Consider the following 21688-nt stretch of genomic DNA (forward strand, 5'->3'; position numbering starts at 1 on the left):
ATGCCTCATGGAACTTGTAGTTGTGCAACAGCTGGAGGTCCGCTAATTGCATATCCCTGGACTACAAGCATGCGGATCAATGCACTCAATCTATTGACACTTTCTGGAGCGTAAAGGGTTTGTAAACCCACATTTTCTTTTTTAAATTACAAACATGTCATACTTGCCTCCACTGTGCAGTTCGTTTTGCAGTGTGGCCCAGATTATAGTCTTCTGGGGTCGCCCAGTGGCTCTTGTGGTGCCTCCCCACATTGGTAAACTCCCTGGGAGAAGAGATCTCACGGGGGGTTACCTTGCGGGCGCACTCCAGAGTCCAGCATTTGCGTCTATCGACACAGAATGCCGTCTCGGCCCCGGCATCATTGGATTTGATTGACAGGAGTGGGAGCCAATGGCTGCGCTGCCATCAATCTATCCAATCAAGAGCCGAGAACCCCCGGGCAAGAGAGGCGTTCACTGTCAGGAGTTTTTTCACCTTAATGAAAAAACACGAGTTAACAAACCCTTTAATAACTAAAAGCCCTTACACCGGTATGGGCAGAGAGCTGTAGGAAGTAGCTGCATAAGCCCGATATTGCACCTGCAGTCCACCGATTGTGGGTGCAATTCTTTGACAGCTCCAGTGTGAAAAAAAATATTAACTACTTGCCGACCGCCCACCGTCGTTATACGTCATCACTTTAGAGATGAATATCTCGGTAACGGTAGCAGCTGCTGCCACAATCGAGATATTCATCTCTTCTGTGGGCGGCCGTGTTAACGATAATGGCGGTCTCCGCGGCGAATCCGCCGCGAGATCGCCGTTATCGGTGGCGGGAGAGGGGCCCCCCCCCCTCCCGCCGCTGTTCCGCGCCCTCCGCCGCTTACCGGAGCCGTCGGTAGCGGCGGAGGAGATCGCGACCATCCGGATGGTGAGCGGGGACGAGACTGAAGGAAAAATCTCCTTCGCCCGTCCCCATAGCTCCGCTGGGCGGAAGTGACGTCAAAACGTCAGTCCCGCCCAGCGTCTTAAAGAAACATTTTTTTTTTTGTCATTTGAAAAAATGACATTTCCAAATTTTTTTTTTTTTTTTTGCATTTAAGCCTAAATATGAGATCTGAGGTCTTTTTGACCCCAGATCTCATATTTAAGAGGACCTGTCATGCTTTTTTCTATTACAAGGGATGTTTACATTCCTTGTAATAGGAATAAAAGTGATAATTTTTTTTTTTTTTTTTTTTTCAGTGTTAAAAATTGTAAAATAAATAAAAATAAATGCGAAAAGCAAAAAAAAATTTTTTTAAAGCGCCCCGTCCCGACGAGCTCGCGCGTAGAAGCGAACGTATACGCGAGTAGCGCCGACATATGAAAACGGTATTCAAACCACACAAGTGAGGTATCGCCGCGATCGTTAGAGCGAGAGCATTAATTTTAGCCCTAGGCCTACTCTGTAACTCAAAAAATGCAACCTGTAGAATTTTTTAAACGTCGCCTATCAAGATTTTTAAGGGTAAAAGTTTGACGCCATGCCACGAGCGGGCGAAATTTTTAAGCGTGACATGTTGGGTATCATTTTACTCGGCGTAACATTATCTTTCACAATATATAAAAAAATTGGGCCAAATTTATTGTTGTCTTATTTTTTCATTTAAAAAAGTGAATTTTTTCAAAAAAAAGTGCGCTTGTAAGACCGCTGCGCAAATACGGTGTGACAAAAAGTATTGCAATGACTTCCATTTTATTCTCTAGGGTGTTAGAAAAAAAAAAATATATAATGTTTGGGGGTTTTAAGTAATTTTCTAGCAAAAAAAAATGGTTTTGTCTCGTAAACACCGACTCTGAAAAACAGGCCCGGGGCTAAAGTGGTTAAATACACTTTTTTTGCTACAAAAAGATAAACATGGTCTTCAAAGGCCAACAGTTAGTGGTCACCTAACCACCACACCTATGCAAGCTAAAATTGCAGTTATCCCTTCTCTTTGCAACTATAATGGCTTCTACTTCTTTGGAAAGGGTTTCTATAAGATTTTGGGGCGTGACTGTTGTAATTTGAGCCCTTTCAGACAAAGAAGCAGTTATGAGTTCAGGCAATGCCGCTGGATGATGAGACTTGGCTCCCAAACTCATCCCAAAGGTGCTACACGAAAGTTAAAGTATAATTAAAAGGCAAAACATTTTTTTTAGTTTTGGATAGAGTGGAGAGGGATTAGAAAGCCTGTCAGTTTTTATTGCTCTCTGTTAAAGCAGAGTTCCACCCGCAATTTTTTTTTTCTTGAGTTCCTCCAATTCAGACTTGTCATACTATCTTTACAGAGCTGGCTGTGCACCTGGGTACGTTCATACTGGAACAGAAAATATAGGTCTTTCACTTAACAGTTACCACAAGGTTGGAAGCGCAAAATTGTCAAAAATGTCTCTGCAGCGTATGCTATAGCCTCAACACTACCCTTCACTAGCAACATATGAACTCAATTTGGAAGGGTGTCCACCAACCTTTGCCTATATAATCCAACACCAGCCAAAGTCTGATTTAAACACAGGACTTGCTAATGAAAGTATCCTTTAATGCAGGCAAAAAAGGGAGACTAGTTCTGAAAATATTTGCTCTAGGGTGAAAGACTTGAAAGAAGTGCATAATTAAACAAGATAAAAACAAAAATACATTCTATGAGACAAAAAAAAAAAAAAAAAAAAAAAAGAGGGTGCAAAAGGGAAGATGCCACTTCCCAGAAGTGGCATTATAAAGCAGTTTAACTTATGCTCCGTTTTGGTTTACCTTTATATGAAACTCCAGGTTTTCATCCATGGAATAAATGTAGTTAAATATATCTTGCACTATTCTAGGAATAATTCCCATTCCATCTGGATCATGTAATTTTCCCTAAGTAGAAAATTAAAACATTCTTATAAGCACAGTAACACAACATCACATACCAGAGCAAACTGCACGTTTTTTTGTTTTTTTACCTCCATGGTGTGGGTCTTTCCGGATGAGGTCTGTCCATAGGCAAATATTGTACCATTGTATCCTTCAAGTACATCTGGAGGACAAAGTGTTAGGTATTAATGCAAGCAAACCAAGACAAACAATGTAATCATTGCCCATTCTTAAAAGCCCCTTAAAAGGGGAGTTCCAGGCTTTTTATATGTTTAAGTGTAGTTGCTGGCTTTTAATAAAACAGCACTCACCTGCTCCACGGTCCAGCGCCGGCTGGAGCTCCGCTCCTCTCCCCCCCCCCCTCCCCATCTCCCTCTCCGGCCGGCGTCTTCATTATTGTGGGCACCCGGCTGTGACAGCTTTCGGCTTCACGGCCAGGCACTCACTGCGCATGCGCCAGCGCTGCGCACTGTGATTGGTCATACGATCGCCTGGGAGCTGTCACGTGTCCCAGGCGATCACCTACAGGGAGGGGCCGATGTAGGCTATACAACGTATCACCTAAGCGGTCCCTGGGTGGAGGAAGTGGGACAAGTAGTCCCACTCCTCCTGAAGCCCCCCCCCCCCCAAAAAAAAAAAATCTTTCAGCAGTGAAGTTCAGTGGTGGGAGTAGCAGAATAGGAGAGTATTGAGTACTACTTCTTGCTTTACAGAGATTGTAAGTTTCCACTAAAGCCCGGTTCACAATGGTGAGACATACACTCTGACTTTGGGAGCACGTGTCCCATGATGTGTATAAATCAATGATTCCCTATGAAGGCCATCTCAAATGGTATGACAAGTCGGTCCGACGTTGAAAGGTTCCCGCACTACTCTGGTCCTACTTGGGCACAGTTTCAGCCCATTGACTGGAACGTATATCAAAGACTGTTGTAGCTGGCAAATGCCAACATCCCCAAATTTCTAGCTAAAAAGGGGGGGGGGGGCATTATAGGTGGGACTTTAAGCAGCAAAAGGAAATGGGTAAATAACTTGTCTTGAAATTAAATCTAAAATTGTTAGAAACAAATTGTATTCCTATCATATAATATAAAAAGGGGAGAAGAGTTACATTGACATGACATACAAAATTTTCATACACACACACACACACTTCTTCAAGGATGTATATGTTTATAGAAAGGTGGCGTTACTTTCTGTCTAAAAACATTTGAGTATTGGAGGGACAGCCATCATTAAAAAAAAAAAAAAAAAAGACATACACATCATCCCCCAGACAACATCTATGGTCCTTCTCCCTCCGCCATCTTCTTCCTTTGGTTCTTCTGCCGGGGCATGATGGGGGCGGTGACATCACAAGGGGCAGGGTCTCCAGATGATGTCACAGAATTGCCATGCCCCGTGGCTATACAAGTTATGTCACACGCCAGAGCCAACAGGGGGAGCTAGCGTTGGTAAAAGACTTCAGGAGGTAGAAGAACCGGCAGAAGAATCCGAGGAAGAAGACATCACCAGTAGAAAGAAAAACCGGAGGGAGAAGACACGTTGGAGCTACTTTAATAAAAAAGGACTTTGCCAAAAGCCTGTGTACTGGTTTTATTTATCGTTGACACCTTTTTGGGCGAATGACTAAAAGTACAATGTACCCCATACTCACATAGGATGGGGGACCGGGATCTGAGGGGGCCCCCTTGTTAAAGGGGGCCTCCAGTTTCCGATAAGCCCCCTGCAAGCAGACCCCCACCATTGTATGGTTGTCAGGAAGAGGCCCTTGCCCCTTATGTTTAGGGCACGTGGCCCGATATGGTCCAGAGAAGGGCACCCCCCCTCCCCTTTACTGAGCTGCATGCTAGGATAAGGATCTGGTATGGATTTTGGGGGAACCCCACACCGTTTTCGTTTTTTACATTTTTGCGCGGGGTTCCCCCACTCAAGATTCAGACCAGACTCAAATGGCCTGGTATTGTCGGATCCCGTTCATTGAAGTTGAATCAAAGTCGGAGCACTGCAAACCCGGCCAAAAAAAGTAAAAGGGACAGATTTCCTTTAAACAAGGACTGCACTGGACTCCCAAGTTTCAAGAACCCCATGGCAAGTAAAAGCACTCCATTATTAAAATGAAAAAATTAAGAATCCCCATATCAATTACACACTGGGAAAACCCCAAAATTAGGGAGATTTGTCCACCACCATGACAGCTAAGAAACTCTGCACGGTGTGTGCTGCCCACATTACATTTTGTTGCACCATTATTCCAGAGCATGGTGTCAAACCTTTTATTATATGGCAATAGAATTTTGAGTATAATTATCACCTATTGTTTCAGTATTTACTGCTGTGATGGTGTAAATTTTACCTTTATGTTAGGTTTCATCAGTAAGCAGACACTTCTTTTGCTGAGGTTATAAACATTTGTTGATGTGTGCTAAATGTACAAAGCATGCCATAAAATGTGTCAACTTGCGAGACAACAAAAATTCAATTTCACTACTCTCACACATATATTCAATATAAGAAGCTTTAGCGTGCAGAATTGGACCCCTTTCACATGGGGCACATTCATTTTGATGGCTTGCTCAGCAAGGATCCATCCATTGATCTCTGCTGAGCAGGTGATGATAGGTCCATCTTCAGAGTTAGTGCCCCGCTCTCCTCTATTGATTGGATGAAAACAGACCGCCTGTCCGTGGTTGTGGGGGGCCTTACTGTATTCAAAAATTCTAATAGCATGATCATGTAGTCACATTAGATACACACAAAAATTCTTTTTATCTTTTTTTTTTTAAATAAAGATGCTTTTGGAGTAAAAAAAATATATAAACATCTATCTAGAGATAGTTTTCTATTTAAGATAGATTAAACATTTAGTTTATTCAACATGAAATGGAGCTTAGTTATGTAGCATGAGGCTGTATATTCTGCAATATTTACATTTTTGGTAAACTCATTCTATGAATCCAAGCTGATAACATGCACCGCATTGATGCATTTAAACCATTTCACTTTAACCATGAGATAAAACAAAGTTCAGGAATAGTCCTCGATCTCCATCGTTTTGCAAATCTACAGCATGTACACTACAAACTGTATGATTGAATCTGTTCCGATATCGCCGTTTTACTAACCTGACAGATTTTTCTATCTAGATAGAATCTTTAATATTTGCAAACAAAATGAAGGTTTCCCAACTACCAGCAAGAATGAGTCCTTATGTTTAAAGAGCACCTGTCATTTCAGATCCACCATGGCAGCACCTGTTAGCGGGCATCCACTCATCTGCTGCCGCCACGTCCCTCACCTTGTTGTGTCACTGCCGCATCACCAGCCGTCCCATTAAAGTGAAAGGGACGGTCTGTGAGTCAACAGCGAGTCAGGAGGAGGAGCCACTGCGGGACAGATGACAGTTGCTCTTTAAAAATTGTGATTTAAACTTGAGTAGATTTAAATCAACTTGATTCAAATTAAATCCACCCTGCGTGCCACCTACTGGCGATTGGACACTGGTAAGAAAAGCAGGAAGTCCCCTCCCCTAGACATAAACCCTACCATGTGGGAGACGCTTCAGTTTTGTAGTATAAACCACAACACAGAGAAGAGGGATTGCTGTCTTCCATACGTTACTGTTAAGAAATGAACTTTACAAGCAAGTCAAAAATCCACAATTTTCTTTATAGTACATCACGGGACACAGAGCATCTTTAGTAATCCTTAGTATCAGAAATGTCCCAAAGCAATTAAATGAGTGGAGGGAAACGGCAACAATCCCCCAAAATCAACCAGAAACAGGAAAGAACCTCACGCAGCAGCCTGCAAAACACTACGACTAAAAAAAAAAGCATCCACAGCGACGCCAACATCAACTTGTTACAAAATTCGCAAAAGCCTGTGCAAAAAAACTTTGCAAACCGGAGCCACTGAATCTTGATGGAAGATAGCCCAGGAAACCAAAGCACTACTGGTAGAAAGAGCCGTCATTGAGAAAAGGTGGAACCATGTCTTCCAACCCATAAGCTTGAGAAATTTCCTGGCAAATCCAACAAGAAATAGAAGATTTGGAAGCTGAATGACCCATCTTTGGATCATCAAACTGAGCATCCGAGGCCTAAAGCAGTAAACTGACCTCTGATCATGGCTCAAGACAGAGCAAATTAACTAGCAGCGTCAGCATCTTCAAAGAGAGGGGGGAACTTTCCTGTCTTCAGCCACAGCAAAGGTGTCCATGGTGATAGAGACCGAAGGGTGCTGGGGTGTATGGACACAGGAAAGTGCAACGACTGCATCCTCCTGTCCTATGCCTCCAAGTCTAGTGCAGGGTCCGAGTACCATTCCTCTGAGCAATTATAGCTGTCGAAATAAATTTGGATAGAACCTGTCTCTTGATCCCTTTAAGAACCATTGATAATCTAAACAATCATGGAGAGCTGCACAGTAGTGGCCATTACTGTAGCCTCTCTCTACATGGGAGGGGTTATGATTAGGAAAGAACTTCCTGTCTTTTTCGTCAGTGTCCAATGCTGGCTGCTCTGTGTTCTGCGATATACATTAAAGAAATGACATTTTGTGACATATCACTAAAGTTCACAAAAATAATAATCCATACAAAGCTGAACCACTGTCATGACACCATATACCAGCAGCTGTGTTCTACCAAAGCTTCTGGCGTGGACGGGCCCTAAAAATGCAAGAATACTGGGAGTAGTTATGACACTAGGTAATTTAAAATCTGATAAACCAACAAAAGCACAACTTATGTTTAAAGAATTTAATCATTCTTACCTTTAACAATTGCTTTAGCACAGGCATTGTAAACTTGTTCTTGAGATGTGTTCGACTGGAATACTCGATCAAAGACATAAGGTTTCGTCTATATAAAAGGGGGAAAAATAAAAATCAGATCAGCATGGAGGTTAGAGAGGACAGGCCATGGTAATGGTTATAGTGGTACAGAATATGGTATGCCAGCCTGACACAGATGCTATTTATAAGAGGGAAAGACTATGGTGCAGTGTCCTAATACTGGTTAATGTATAAAAAAATAAAAAAAAATGTAATTGAAGTGCAACACTACTGCTAAAAAGCTCCAGACATGGGGGACAATCCAAAAAGTAGGCAACACGTTTTAGGGGTCCAAAAATGCCAGCTGCATCGTATTGACTGAAACAATGCGAATGGACGAATAGTAAACTGCATATGTAATGGTATTTGTTCCAGTGTAAGAACAAGCATGGGTTTTGTCAGACAAGATCCATGCTTATAATCACACTGGAAAAATATCAGTAAAGTTTTAGTTCACTTCTAGTCCATTTGCATCATTTTCAATCAAATCCTGATGAAGAGGGTGTTTTGGGACCCCCACAATGCCCTGGTACTTGTTGGATTGTCCCTCTGACCTATTTGAACATAATAGCATCTGGATCTTTCAGCGGTGATGTGGCACTTCAATTTACATTTTTGTTAGCTTACACCAGGGGTCTCCAAACTTTCTAAACAAAGGGCCAGTTCACGGTCCTTCAGACTTTAGGGGGGGCCAGACTAGGGCCATTGGGAGTAAAAAATGTCCAGTGGGAGTAAAGAATACCATATCTTTGGTGACAGTGGAATGACAAGTGCCCCATTGTTGGTGTTAATGGAAAGAATTGATGGTGTCAGTTGGAGGAATAGTGCCCCATTGGTGTCAGCAACAAGAATTATGCCCCATTTAAATTGGATGGAATAGTGCCCCAAGGGCCGCATTAAGGCAAGCAAAGGGCCACACCCGGCCCCAGGGCCGCAGTTTGGAGACCCCTGGCTTACACTACAAGCCAAAGAGACCGTGGAGATCTTCCAGGGTGTAGAAGCAGCCCAACTGGGAAATGGATTACCTAAATCAATACCTGCCAAGATAACTAATAAGATAACCTAAAGGATCCAGTGCTATTTTTCTACATTTTTTTAACCAATACAGGTTAAGACAAAGTAGCACACTATTCTTTTACCAATATGCCATCTTGTACTAGAATGCCATCTAATATAGAAGTTGGGTATAATGTGCTATGATGAGTTGCGCATATTGTAGCAGTGAGATTAGACCAGAAAATGAGTCCATCATCAATAAGCCTATATGATATAGATACGCCACAAATGTTGAGCAAAATGGTCCATCTCTACACACACACACTTTATTATTTCTTTTTAATAAAGCATGTGTGAAGTATACTTGGAAAAAGAACACATGGTTAGCTAAATGCAGCAATAATTTTCCCCTTGAACAAATGGCGAGCTATAATTATACAATCGCTCATTATATACAGTCCAAGCATATGACCCGTTGTTATAAGGCCACGCAGCTTTAAAAACAGACTAGTTAGCTCCAGCAAAGAGGCCACATTAACTCATTACACATTTGAGAACTTCTGGTACATGAACAATGAAATATGTTCTTCATACGCAGATAAAAAGAGGATTATATAAATATTTCCTCTTCTAGTCTGCTTCAGACAGGATTTTCTTTTAAACTATCAAACTAATTTAGAATTTCTGAAATGTGACCCCCAGGACAAATGTTTATGCTTTAACACAACCAAGATATTGTAATCCAGGGTTTGACAAATTTGCTTGGAATCTAGGAGCCAGCTAAAAAAGTTAGGAGCCAGAAAACGCACCCCGTCCCGACGAGCTCGCGTGCAGAAGCGAACACATACGTGAGTAGCGCCCGCATATGTAAACGGTATTCAAACCACACGTGAGGTATCGCCGCGATCATTGGAGCGAGAGCAATAATTCTAGCTCTAGACCTCCTCTAACTCAAAACATGCAACCTGTAGAATTTTTTTAAACGTCGCCTATGGAGATTTTAACCACTTGCCGCCCGCCAATGACAGATTGACGGCGGCAAAGTGGTTGTAGAATCCTGACTGGACGTCATATGACGCCCTCAGGATTCTGAGCCACTGCGCGCCCCCGGGGGCGCGCATCGCGGCGATCGTTGTTGCAGGGTGTCAGTCTGACACCCCGCAACACCGATCTAGGTAAAGTGTCTCTCACGGAGACACTTTACCACATGATCAGAAGGCTGATCACGATGTAAACAGCAAAAGCCGGTAATCGGCTTTTCCTCACTCGCGTCTGTCAGACGCGAGTAGAGGAGAGCCGATCGGCGGCTGCTCCTCTGACAGGGGGGGGGTTTGTGCTGATCGATCAGCACAGCCCCCCCTGAGGATGCCCACTGGACCACCAGGGATTCCACTAGATCACCAGGGATTTATATCAAAGGTATGCCACCCTAGACCACCAGGGATGACACATAATTGATGCCAATCAGTGCCACAATGGATGCCAATCAGTGCCCACAATGGGCATCACTGATTGGAAGGCATTGTTTGGCACTGATTGGCATCCATTAGTACAACACATTAGTTAGTGCCCATCTATGCCAATCCATGCCGCCCATCCCTGCCGCCCATCCCTGCCGCCCATCCCTGCCGCCCATCCGTGACGCCCATCCGTGACGCCCATCCGTGACGCCCATCCGTGACGCCCATCCGTGACGCCCATCCGTGACGCCCATCCGTGACGCCCATCCGTGACGCCCATCCGTGACGCATATTGGTGCCCATCATCAATGCCACCACATCGGTGCCACCTCATCGGTGCCCATCAGTGCCACCTTATCAGTGCCAGTCAGTGCAGTACCATCAGTGCCCATTAGTGAAGGAGAAAACGTACTTATTTACAATGTTTTATAACGGAAACAAAAAAAAATTAAAACATTTTCAGTCATTTTTTTTTTTTTTTTGCAGAAAATAAAAATCCCAGAGGTGATCAAATACCACCAAAAGAAAGCTCTATTTGTGGGTACAAAATGATAAAAATTTAGTTTGGGTACAGTGTAGCATGACCGCGCAATTGTAATTTAAAGTGCAACAGCGCTGAAAGCTAAAAATTGGTCTGGGCGGGAAGGTGTATAAGTGCCCTGTATGGAAGTGGTTAAAGGGTAAAAGTTTGTCAGCATTCCACGAGCGGATGCAATTTACTCGGCGTAACATTATCTTTTACAATATAAAAAAAAAATTGGGATAACTTTACTGCTGTCTTATTTTTTTTATTTAAAAAAGGTGTATTTTTCCCCCCAAAAAAGTGCGTTTGTGGGGAGGAGATGGCAGTGAAAAATTACACATTCAAACTGGTTTTACATGTAATGCCAACGGCCACGACCAGATGGCGCCAGGTCACAGAAGGAAGCTTGGGACTTCACAAGGCCGCGGCCTCAATTACCGGCTGCGGCGGGAGGAGGTGGGGGCGAACGGAGACACAGGATCCTGTGCCTCCGTGCGCCCCCACCGCGCGATTGCGGCGGACGTTAATTGAGGCCACGGCTTTACATTCCAGCTCACCGAGAACAGAGCAGAGCGTCAGGGATGATAACCATTATACGCATTTGATGGAGTTAAATCATCAGTGGCCAACTAATGAATGAATAACGTGTCACAGGATCCTGAAGGGGTGGTGAGGAAGATGGCAGCAATGGAGCAGTGACTGGAACCTAGATCCATCAAGGTTGAAAGTCTACACATATTAGGAGGTAAGTGATGTGCATAATTGCACATTATGGCACAAGTCGACCACGAGGAACTTTGCTCCACTTTAAAGTACAAGAAAACTTCTGTGATAAAAATACACTGCTACTTGTACCTGCAGGATTCATGCCGGAAACCCTTTAAAATCGGCATTTCTCCTGATTCTGGGAGCATGTACCAAATGAATATGGTGAAGGGAAGGTGGCTGTATTGCTTTTTTTAGTGCCAAGGGCCACAAGCCTAAAAGTTTGTGGAATATTCTTTGGGCTCCAAAATGCAAGACAGATACATTTATTTATTTTTTATCATTAAAACATTTGCCGACTGACATTCCACCTTCATCTTTTAGTGCAGAACCCCAAATTAAAAATGTCTTTACTTTCATTTTAAAGTTCAGCCCTTATCATAATGCATCTGCTGCTAGTCCAGAGGGAAACAAACAACTCATCTGACAAATAACAGCGGAGTGACGCCCTCAGCCGCCTACAAAACATCAAATCACCAAGATGGACAAGACCCAAGAAACATTAAAATCAATTATCCAATACGATAACTGCACTGTGGTGATGTAGTAATTCAATCTATAGAGAATTATTTGTACTGGAGAAGGAAGCATGCCTACAGGGAGAAGCCATGTTGCGCACTCCGCAAACAAAGCACAGTCTCGAGAACCAACCCTAGGCTGTACTGCCCTGGCTGGTAAAAATACATTTTCACAATATATCACTTGTCACCAACAACCTCACTTCAACAAAAATAAAGCAAATAACAGCCCATTCACACAGGGGCGACTTGAGATCCGACTTGAAGTCGCACTGTTGAGAAAAGCAATTAGTGTGAATAGAGCCATGTTAATACACACTACTGAAGTTGCTCTGACTTCAGAAAAGGTTCCTGTACTACTTCAATCCGACTTCTAGGCAACTTGTACCCATTGATTTCAATGGAAGTTGCCTGAGAAGTCGGATCACTGTCTTAACAGAAGCAACAATACAGGAAGAAAACATACATTTCTCAGGCAAACCCCTCCCTCACACAGAGCCGATTCTTGTTTGATTGGCCACTGGAAAGCCTCCTGTCCTGGAGGCAACTTGAAGTTGCCTCTTGTCGCGCTGTGATTCATACTCAAGTCGTGTCCAAGTTGACTCCCAAAGTCGCGCTGGAAGTCGTGTTGCCCCTGTGTGAATGGAGTCTAAAGCCCTAACCACAGCAACTGTGTCTGCTTCATTTGTAGGTACACAACACAAATTTTACGTACACGTTTTATTGCTTATTCACAGCACATCAGCTGAGCTGCATTCATCTACGTAGATCAACACAGGCTCAATGCCAGGGCACATAGAAAATCCTGGTTTTGTATGAGCCCTGTTCAGACCATAACACTTTGTTGAGGTGGGTTGCATAAAATAGACAACAGCTGTGGCGCACAAGTGTGAATGAAATGCCATTTGCTAAATTTTCATAAAAAAAAAAAAACACACACAACACAATATAAAAATGAAGCACTGTCTGTAAAGAGATTGTATAGGCAGAAGGCAGAATTACTTACCAGAGCTCCTTCTCTCCAGCGATGTCCACCTCAAAGTATTCAGAGCGCCAAAAACGGCGATTCTGAATACTGCAATTTTTTTCTTCCCAATCACCATTAGCAGCCGAGCCCGAGAAAAGCGGCGGCATATCCCTCCCCTTCTCCACTAGGATAACAACCAAAAAAGATCTTTAACCACTTAAGACCCGGACCAATATGCAAGTAAAGGACAAGGCCCCTTTTTGCGATTCGGCACTGCGTCACTTTAACTGACGATTGCGCAGTCATGCAACGTGGCTCCCAAACAAAATTGGCGTCCTTTGTGTCCCACTAATAAACTATTGTTTATTGCTTGTATATCGTAGAATCACCCGAAGGTATCGAAACGCTTCCAGACCTTAACAATTCACAACAAGACAGAGTGTTACAGGCATAGATTAACATAATACATAATACTACAGAATGGAAATTTAACAACTTAATTCTATGCATGATGGAATTTATTGTGAGGCACAATGTTTTTCTTTTTAAGGATTCCCACTACCTCCAGGTACAGGGAGTGGCTATGGGGACATGCTGTGCACCCTCATATGCCAACCTGTACCTGGGGGAGTGGGAAAAAGGCTTTCTGTCCAGTGATGATTTGATGACATACACACAGCACATCGTGCTGTGGCAACGCTACATCGACGATGTGCTGTTGATATGGAATGGCCCAGAAGAAACCCTAAAAGAATGCTTAAAAATAATGAATAGCAATGAATTTAATCTATTCTTTACCATGTCCTATGATTACCACAAAATCAATTTTCTGGATATCTGTATTACTAAGGATCAGTTTGGGAGAATCATCAGTAAACTTTTTAGGAAGGAAACTGCCGGTAATACCATCCTTCACGCAGTTAGTTTTCACCCAGAGCCTCTTAAAAAATCTATTTCCATACAGTCAACTTTACTTCTGTAAAGTAATAGGCAAAAGAACCTTCCCAACCTTGCCTAATGGTGAACGTTTCCACCTGAAACATTTTGCGAATTGTAAAACGCAAGATGTGGTATATTTGTTGCAGGGTCAGTGTGGAGCGTTCTATGTGGGCAAGACGCAGCAAGAACTGGGCCAACGTGTTAGTAAACACTTAGCGGCCAGTATAAAGATCTGTAATCTGTATTTGCCTTTGGGGTGACATGTGGCCTAATGTCATGGTTACAGAATGCCGTCAGTTAATTTCACCGTCTTGGCCCGGTTACACATCCCTAAACGGGGAGGTGACTGGAATAAGACGTTATTACAACGTGAAATGAGATGGATTAAACATCTGGATGCTACCACTCTTCCAGGTTTGAACGAGGCAGAGAGCTTCAGACCTTTCTTAAATGGGTTCAGTTCTGGCAAAACCGACTGAAACGTAAACTAATCTATCCATCTTCCAATGGCTATTTCATCCTGCTAGGGATGTGTGCTTTCTTTCCGTGGTCATCTAAATGTTGCTCTTTATGTCGGACTTGTATATAGGACTTCTTTTGGGGAAATATCATGGGGGGGTTGTTTTTCTTTTCTACGTTATCTATTTGTATATTTTTTGATGTTTTGGTATTACATAAATGTTTGTAATTATTTTCATGTCTCTATGTTACAGGATTGAACTGAAGTTCCTTTCGTATTGCGCTTTTACCCGGGTCCTTTACCTTCACAGCATGCTGTGACAAAAGCCCCTCCAATTCAGGGAGGGGTGTGATTTATGATTGGTTTTCTGGCTTCTGCCGGGACAATCATATCAATTTTTTGTGTCAGGTGGCGGTTTGCCCTGCTTGGTGTGGGTGGTTTTCTTTTTATGGTTCCCTTATTTTGGTCCATATGACACATACCACGCATAGGCTTCCTTCCCTTTCTTTTTTTTTTGGGGGGGGGGGGGATTCTTCACCCTTTGATATTACTTTTCACTTTTTTGGGGGGTATTGCGGGGTTTCCATCTTTTAGGCTTGCCCTATTTCCATCTTGGACTGCCCATTTTCTCTGCTTCCTTCTCTACCCTTTAATCATTTGTATTCCATCCTAGCACTCTCCGTGGCAAGACCCTGTGTGCTCTCCGGAGATTGTAGTTCCATGGAGACGACTGACTTGCCACAATTTCTGGCCGGATGTACCTTGACTTCCAGTTCTATGCCTTCCACAATCTTGGGTTTGGCCTTTTTCGGCTGGCGGCACTTCCGGATTGCGGTTTTATGCGGCCGTGTTTTTATTCTAGATCGCAGCATTTCCGGGTCCAGGCATTTCAGGCGACGGGATTTTGTCATTTCCGGTCAACGACTATGACGCGGCCATTTCCAAGCCAGCCTCTCGCTCTCCTTTTTTTTAGTCTGTGGATAGTTTCCATCAACAGCCTGCCATGTTGGGCGGGGTTTTTGGGTATTTAGGACAACGCCGGGAATCCAATGTTGCCAGTTCCCTCTGGACATCCTAGTGGAAGGTACTTACTATGGATCTCCTCTTGCTTTGGCAGTTCTAACCATCTTTGTTTTCTGGGATTTTCCAACAACACAGTAAGTCCTTTGGTGGCTTAGGGGAAGTCTTTAAGAATGGGGGGGTTTAATGGACTTGTTGCCATTTATCTCCTATTTATCTTCCGCAGGTCCATTCCTACCTTGGTGCCTGTGTTTGCTTTGAGGGGGTTTGGGATACTTTGTCTTTTGGCAATTTAAATTGAACCCTGTGTTCTTTGGATTTCCTATGCTGTGGAAGGTCTGGTGGACTCAGACAGGTCTTAGATGAAGGGACTGGTTCATATCTAGACAGATGCATGTACATGTAAGTTTTCTATATATTATTTTTCATATTGCAATAGGCGCCAACTCAGTCACTGAAATATAATATAATCTTTATATAGACCTGGATATATATATATATATATATATATATATATATATATATATATATATATATATATATATATATATATATATATATATATATATATATATATATATATAATCATGCTCTATAATTTTTCTGTATAATGTAAATGTATTTTTCTGATCATTCATTCTGCAATTTCAGAGATGCTGTCATCCCTGAAGATAATAGTATAAATCCATATATTCGAAACGCGTTGGATCAGCTGTCCGACACCTTCAGGAACCTAAATTTCTAGGTCCTTGGAGTTCACATGCAGATACTGTCATTCTTACCATTCTTACATGTGCACTGTTAGTCTATTTACCATTGTTTTTAATTATTTACCACTCATTGGTTGGTGTATATGTCTGTATGTATTTTTGTATTTTTTTTCTATTATATTTTGTAATAAATTATATATATTTTTTATATATTTTTTTGATTCGATTCATTGCCCATAAAATCCCAACTCTTTGAGGCAACTTCCTTTTTTGATTTACCAGGGATGGTGGCAATTTACATGCCAGACTGATGGGAGTAAATCTTTATCTTTGCTGCATTGCTTATCCCTGAAAAGCCGACTGCCCACTCTAAAAAACAGTAGTGGGATGATGCCGGCATCACCCTGGTATAACCCCTGAAAGCTTAGGCTGAATATGCGCGTACGGTCGGTGCTAAGGAGTTAATATACTTCATACCTGTGGATACATTAAAGTAGAACTACAGGCAAAACCTTTTTTTTTGTTTTGGTTAGAGTAAGTTTTTTTTCCCCCCATCTGTGTCCCATTGGGGAGAGCTACCATAACTTCCTGTACCATAGCCAAAACAGGAAGAGGATATCCTTGCTAATTAAGAGAATCTCTTGGAAGATTTTGCCTTTTTTTTTTTAACAAATGATTTCTCCGACTTTAGTTATATAAAAAAACATAAGGGTTTACCCTTTGCATGAAGGTAAAAAAAAAAAAAAAAAAACACTTGTGTGCTGCGCCCCGCACAGCCCCCCCACCAAATACTCACCTGAGCCCCCTCTCGCACAAGGGATGTGCAGGGGAGCCTCAGCTTACCGAGGTCCATCTCTTCTCATTGGCCGAGACAGTGGTGGGAGCCATTGGCTCCCATTGCCATAAATCACAGCTAGTGAGCCAATGAAGAGAGAGTGGGGGCAGGGCCAAGCCGTGGCTTTGTGTGTCTTAAAGCGGAGTTCCAGCCTTTTAATGTTTATTAATAGTCAGCAGCTAACTTTTAATAAACAGACACTCGCCTGTTCCACGGTCCAGCGATGCGGCCGGAACGTAGTGTCGCTCATCTCCCATTCGCCTCCATTCACATTCTGGGCACCCGGCCGTGACAGCTTTCAGTTTCACTGTGCTCCCGGAATTGGCAGGCAATCTCCTGGGACCTGTCACGTGTACGAGGAGATCGCCTAGAGGGAGGGGCCACCTAGGCAGTGCCTAGGTGGAAGTAGGAAGTGGGACAGGAAGTCCCACTCCCCCCCCCCCCCAAAAAAATGACATGCCAAATGTAGCATGTAAGGGGGCGAGGAGTGCTTAAAGCGGAAGTTCCACTTTTGGGTGGAACTCCGCTTGAAGGAAGCATAGAGCAGGACTCAAGAGCAAGCATGCACCAGTGCCCCATAGCAAGCAGCTTGCTATTGGGGGCACTGGTCAAGGGGGGTGGGTTGAGTCAGCAGTGCTGGGGACCCAAGTAGTAGTAGATCAGGGCTGCTCTGTGCAAAACCACCACACAGAGCAGGCAAGTATAACAACGTTTTTATTTTTAATAACCAACAGGCTACATCTTGCTGTGCAGAGCCTGTCAACCTGCATACCAGACCACTCACATTTCCTTACAATGTTTATTTTATTTTTTAAAGTAATCTGACAAAAAAAGTGTAGTACCACAACAATCCAGAAGTATAACCAATATTTCTGCATTGCCTCTCATACTAAAAATCATAGATCCTCGGCTGCAATACTTCAATGGCTACAGACTTTGAATTGAGGTGCTCTGACATTACTCAGACTTTCCTGTTCGGCATGTTTGTTCCAAGTCACTGTCGCCGAAAGCTTTGGAGGCCAAAGCCAAGCAACAAGCATTTTCAGGAGCTGGTCAGCAACGACAGTCCCCATAATTAGTACATTAATATATCTAGACACATCAGTTATTACTGCAGTGTAGAAGTAAACTATTACATAAAAATTGCCGGCTGTAACTCTGCCATCCTCCCCGCAAGCCCAAGCCTTCATTTCAAAGGTGCTTAGTCAGGATACTGAAGAAAAAAAACAAAAATCCTTTCTAGCTACAGGACACACCTTCACCTTAGGAGAAAAAATCACAATGAAACAGGGCGGACAGATTGCACAGACGTTCCAACTGTACTGAATATTAATACAGCCTACACTAACAGACATCCCCCTGAAATAGAAACTTTCTGCTCTGAAAAGCAGAGCCAATAACAGAAATATTTATAGGACGTAGGAAATAGATGCAGACAGGAAACAAAGAACAGTCTATTCCAGAAAATAGGAAGGGCAATCAGTAGGAGCTGTAAAATGATCAGAAAACAACATGGTATTGTTCTGATACAGCAGGAGGAGGAGGATTCAAATCTGCTTTCTTGAACCTTATTGCTGCGCTATGATTTCCTTTTAAAGGGATGCTCCGCACTCGACAGACACCAAATTCTGCCAAAATTGTGAAAGTGAAACAATCTGTTTCTTGGATGTTCTGCATAAAAGGTAATATTAAAGCGGAGTCCCATCCAAAAGCGGATCTTCCACTTTAAGCTAAGGTGACCGGATTTTTTAAATTAAATCCGGGACGCTTTTTTTAGTAATGGCGGCAATCAGCGACTCTCTTCCCATTGCCGCCGCCCGCCTCACAGCCTCTCAAGTCTCACTCTCTGGGCCCCGGGTACTACTGGGTGGAGAGCGGAGGAAGATCACTCCACCAGGGAAGGCAAGGAGATAAGCGGGCAGGCGACTGCCCGGGACTTGAGCCAAGGCAGAAGAATATGCAAGCGGAGCTAAATGGGCATGCACCCGACCAGCACATGATCATCAGAAATTGCCACAGATAATGGGAAAAATACACCCCCTAAGCTAGGAGCGGGGGTGTTTAATTCAGATTATTATTTTTTTTTTTATTCTGCACTGACTGTCTTTGAAATTGCCCCAGCCCCTGTTCAAATTCAATCCGGGGACAGACTTGGTCCAGGGACAGTGTCCTCAATCCGGGGACAGACTTGGTCCAGGGACAGTGTCCTCAATCCGGGGACAGACTTGGTCCAGGGACAGTGTCCGCAATCTGGGGACTGTCCCCGGAAACCGGGAATGTCTGGTTATCCTACTTTAAGCACTCCTGGCCCCCTACATGCGGCATGTCTTTTTTTGGGGGAGGGGGACCTAGTTTTAACAGGCACTTCCCGTTCCACTTCCTTCTTCCGTCGCCTCAAAGACTCCTCTCTCCAATCTTCTGGGACACGTCACAAGTCCCAGAAGATTGCGTGGCCACTAAGAGTGCAGCGCGACTCACACAGTGCGCACACAGCTGTGAAATTGCAAGCTGACACAGCCGGAAGCCCACACTTGCAATGTTGGTGCCACAGAGGAGGGGAGAAGAGTGAGGCTTTGGGCGGTCACATCGTTGGACCGTGGAACAGGTGAGTGTGTTTATTAAAAGTCAGCAGTTACACTTTTGGTAGCTGCTGACTTAATAAACTTACAAACAAGTGGAACTCCGCTTTAACCACTTCTGGACTAGAGGTCGACCAATATATTGGCCGATATTTAGCCTTTTTAAAGAAACCGGCATCAACCGATTATTATCTAAAAAAAAAAAAGGCAGATTGTTAGGGATGTGAGGCAGGGGTGTGCTGTGTGGAAATCAATCCTCCCCCCCCCCCCCCCCACAGCCGCCCACCGTCTATTTTAAACGGCTGCTATCATGGCCGCTGCCTGCGCAGCATGTCAGGGGACAAATAGAGCGGTCTTTGGACATGCGAGGGGACAGAACGGAGCCGGGAGCGCTCCGCTGGTGGGCACTGGTGAGGTGTTAGTGTGAATGACAGCTTGGCACTGGTGAGTTCGGCAGTGAATGACAGCATGCCACTGGCGAGTTCAGCAGTGAATGACAGCTTGGCACTGGTGAGGTGGCAGTGAATGACAGCTTGGCACTGGTGAGGTGGCAGTGAATGACAGCTTGGCACTGGTGAGGTGGCAGTGAATGACAGCTTGGCACTGGTGAGGTGGCAGTGAATGACAGCTTGGCACTGGTGAGGTGGCAGTGAATGACAGCTTGGCACTGGTGAGGTGGCAGTGAATGACAGCTTGGCACTGGTGAGGTGGCAGTGAATGACAGCTTGGCACTGGTGAGGTGGCAGTGAATGACAGCTTGGCACTGGTGAGGTGGCAGTGAATGACAGCTTGGCACTGGTGAGGTGGCAGTGAATGACAGCTTGGCACTGGTGGGCACTGATGAGCTTGGCACTGGTGGGCACTGATGAGCTTGGCACTGGTGGGCACTGATGAGCTTGGCACTGGTGGGCACTGATGAGCTTGGCACTGGTGGGCACTGATGAGCTTGGCACTGGTGGGCACTGATGAGCTTGGCACTGGTGGGCACTGATGAGCTTGGCACTGGTGGGCACTGATGAGCTTGGCACTGGTGGGCACTGATGAGCTTGGCACTGGTGGGCACTGATGAGCTTGGCACTGGTGGGCACTGATGAGCTTGGCACTGGTGGGCACTGATGAGCTTGGCACTGGTGGGCACTGATGAGCTTGGCACTGGTGGGCACTGATGAGCTTGGCACTGGTGGGCACTGATGAGCTTGGCACTGGTGGGCACTGATGAGCTTGGCACTGGTGGGCACTGATGAGCTTGGCACTGGTGGGCACTGATGAGCTTGGCACTGGTGGGCACTGATGAGCTTGGCACTGGTGGGCACTGATGAGCTTGGCACTGAATGACAGCTTGGCACTGATGAGCAATGAGGTGGCACTGATGGGCTGCCAAACACCTTTTTTTGTTCTTTTCAAAATCAATGGTTCCCTATGGGAATTTGATTTGAATAGAAATCGCACCAGAAGTCAGATCAATATGCCTCAAAGCACCTTGTCCCCATGTTGATAAGGGCTTCTTCCCGACAACCCTTGCCCGGTGGTTGTCGGGGTCTGCGGGCAGGGACTTATCGGAATCTGGAAAAGGGGCCCCCAGATCTTGGCCCTCACCATAGGTGAATGAGTGTGGGGTGTATGGTACCCCCTACCCATTAAAAATAAAGGAAAAAAAAAATAGTGTGTCAAAAATAAAATACTACACAGGGTTTTACATTTTTTTTTTATTAAGGCAGCTCCCGCTCTTCTCCTTCTGCCAGTCCTTCTCCCACTGTTCAAATGTTGACTCGACGTGCTCTCCTGATGTAATGCTGGGTCCCCCGTGTTCAATGACATATTGGCATGGGGTGGGGCCACCGAGGATGTAATTTGGAGGCCATGCCCCTTGTGACATCATCGCCCCATCATGGCCCAGGTGATAATGTCACAAGGGGCGTGGCCTCCAAATTACATTCTCGGATGGCCCCACCCGATGCCAATATAAGTCATTGCACACGGCGGACCCAGCATTACACTGGGAGATTGCTACGAGTCAACATCGGAAGAAGAACAGTGGGAGAAGACCTAGCAAATAAGCAGAAGACAGCGGAGAAGAACCCAGAGAGGGGAGAAGGACCGGCAGAGGGAGAAGAGGCAGAGTTGCCTTAATATTTTAAAACCCTGTGTAGTGTATATTTTTTAGGTGAATGGGTAGGGTTACCCCACACTCATTCACCTAGGGTGGGGGACAGGATCTGGGG

At 44.3% G+C, this 21688-nt stretch overlaps 1 protein-coding gene across 1 annotated transcript in view; it reads right to left on the minus strand.

Moving 5' to 3' along the window:
- KIF5B (kinesin family member 5B) overlaps positions 1-21688 on the minus strand; it is a 92282-nt gene that overhangs the window by 60693 nt on the left and 9901 nt on the right. The window contains exons 2-4 of the mRNA XM_040352628.1: positions 7635-7722; positions 2948-3021; positions 2757-2861 (exon numbers count right to left, since the gene is read on the minus strand). Coding sequence (XP_040208562.1) covers positions 2757-2861; positions 2948-3021; positions 7635-7722 — 267 coding nt within the window. The remainder of the gene's footprint in view (positions 1-2756; positions 2862-2947; positions 3022-7634; positions 7723-21688) is intronic.

This window comes from Rana temporaria, chromosome 5 (genome assembly GCF_905171775.1).
Source record: "Rana temporaria chromosome 5, aRanTem1.1, whole genome shotgun sequence".
Classification (NCBI taxonomy): Eukaryota; Metazoa; Chordata; class Amphibia; order Anura; family Ranidae; genus Rana; species Rana temporaria.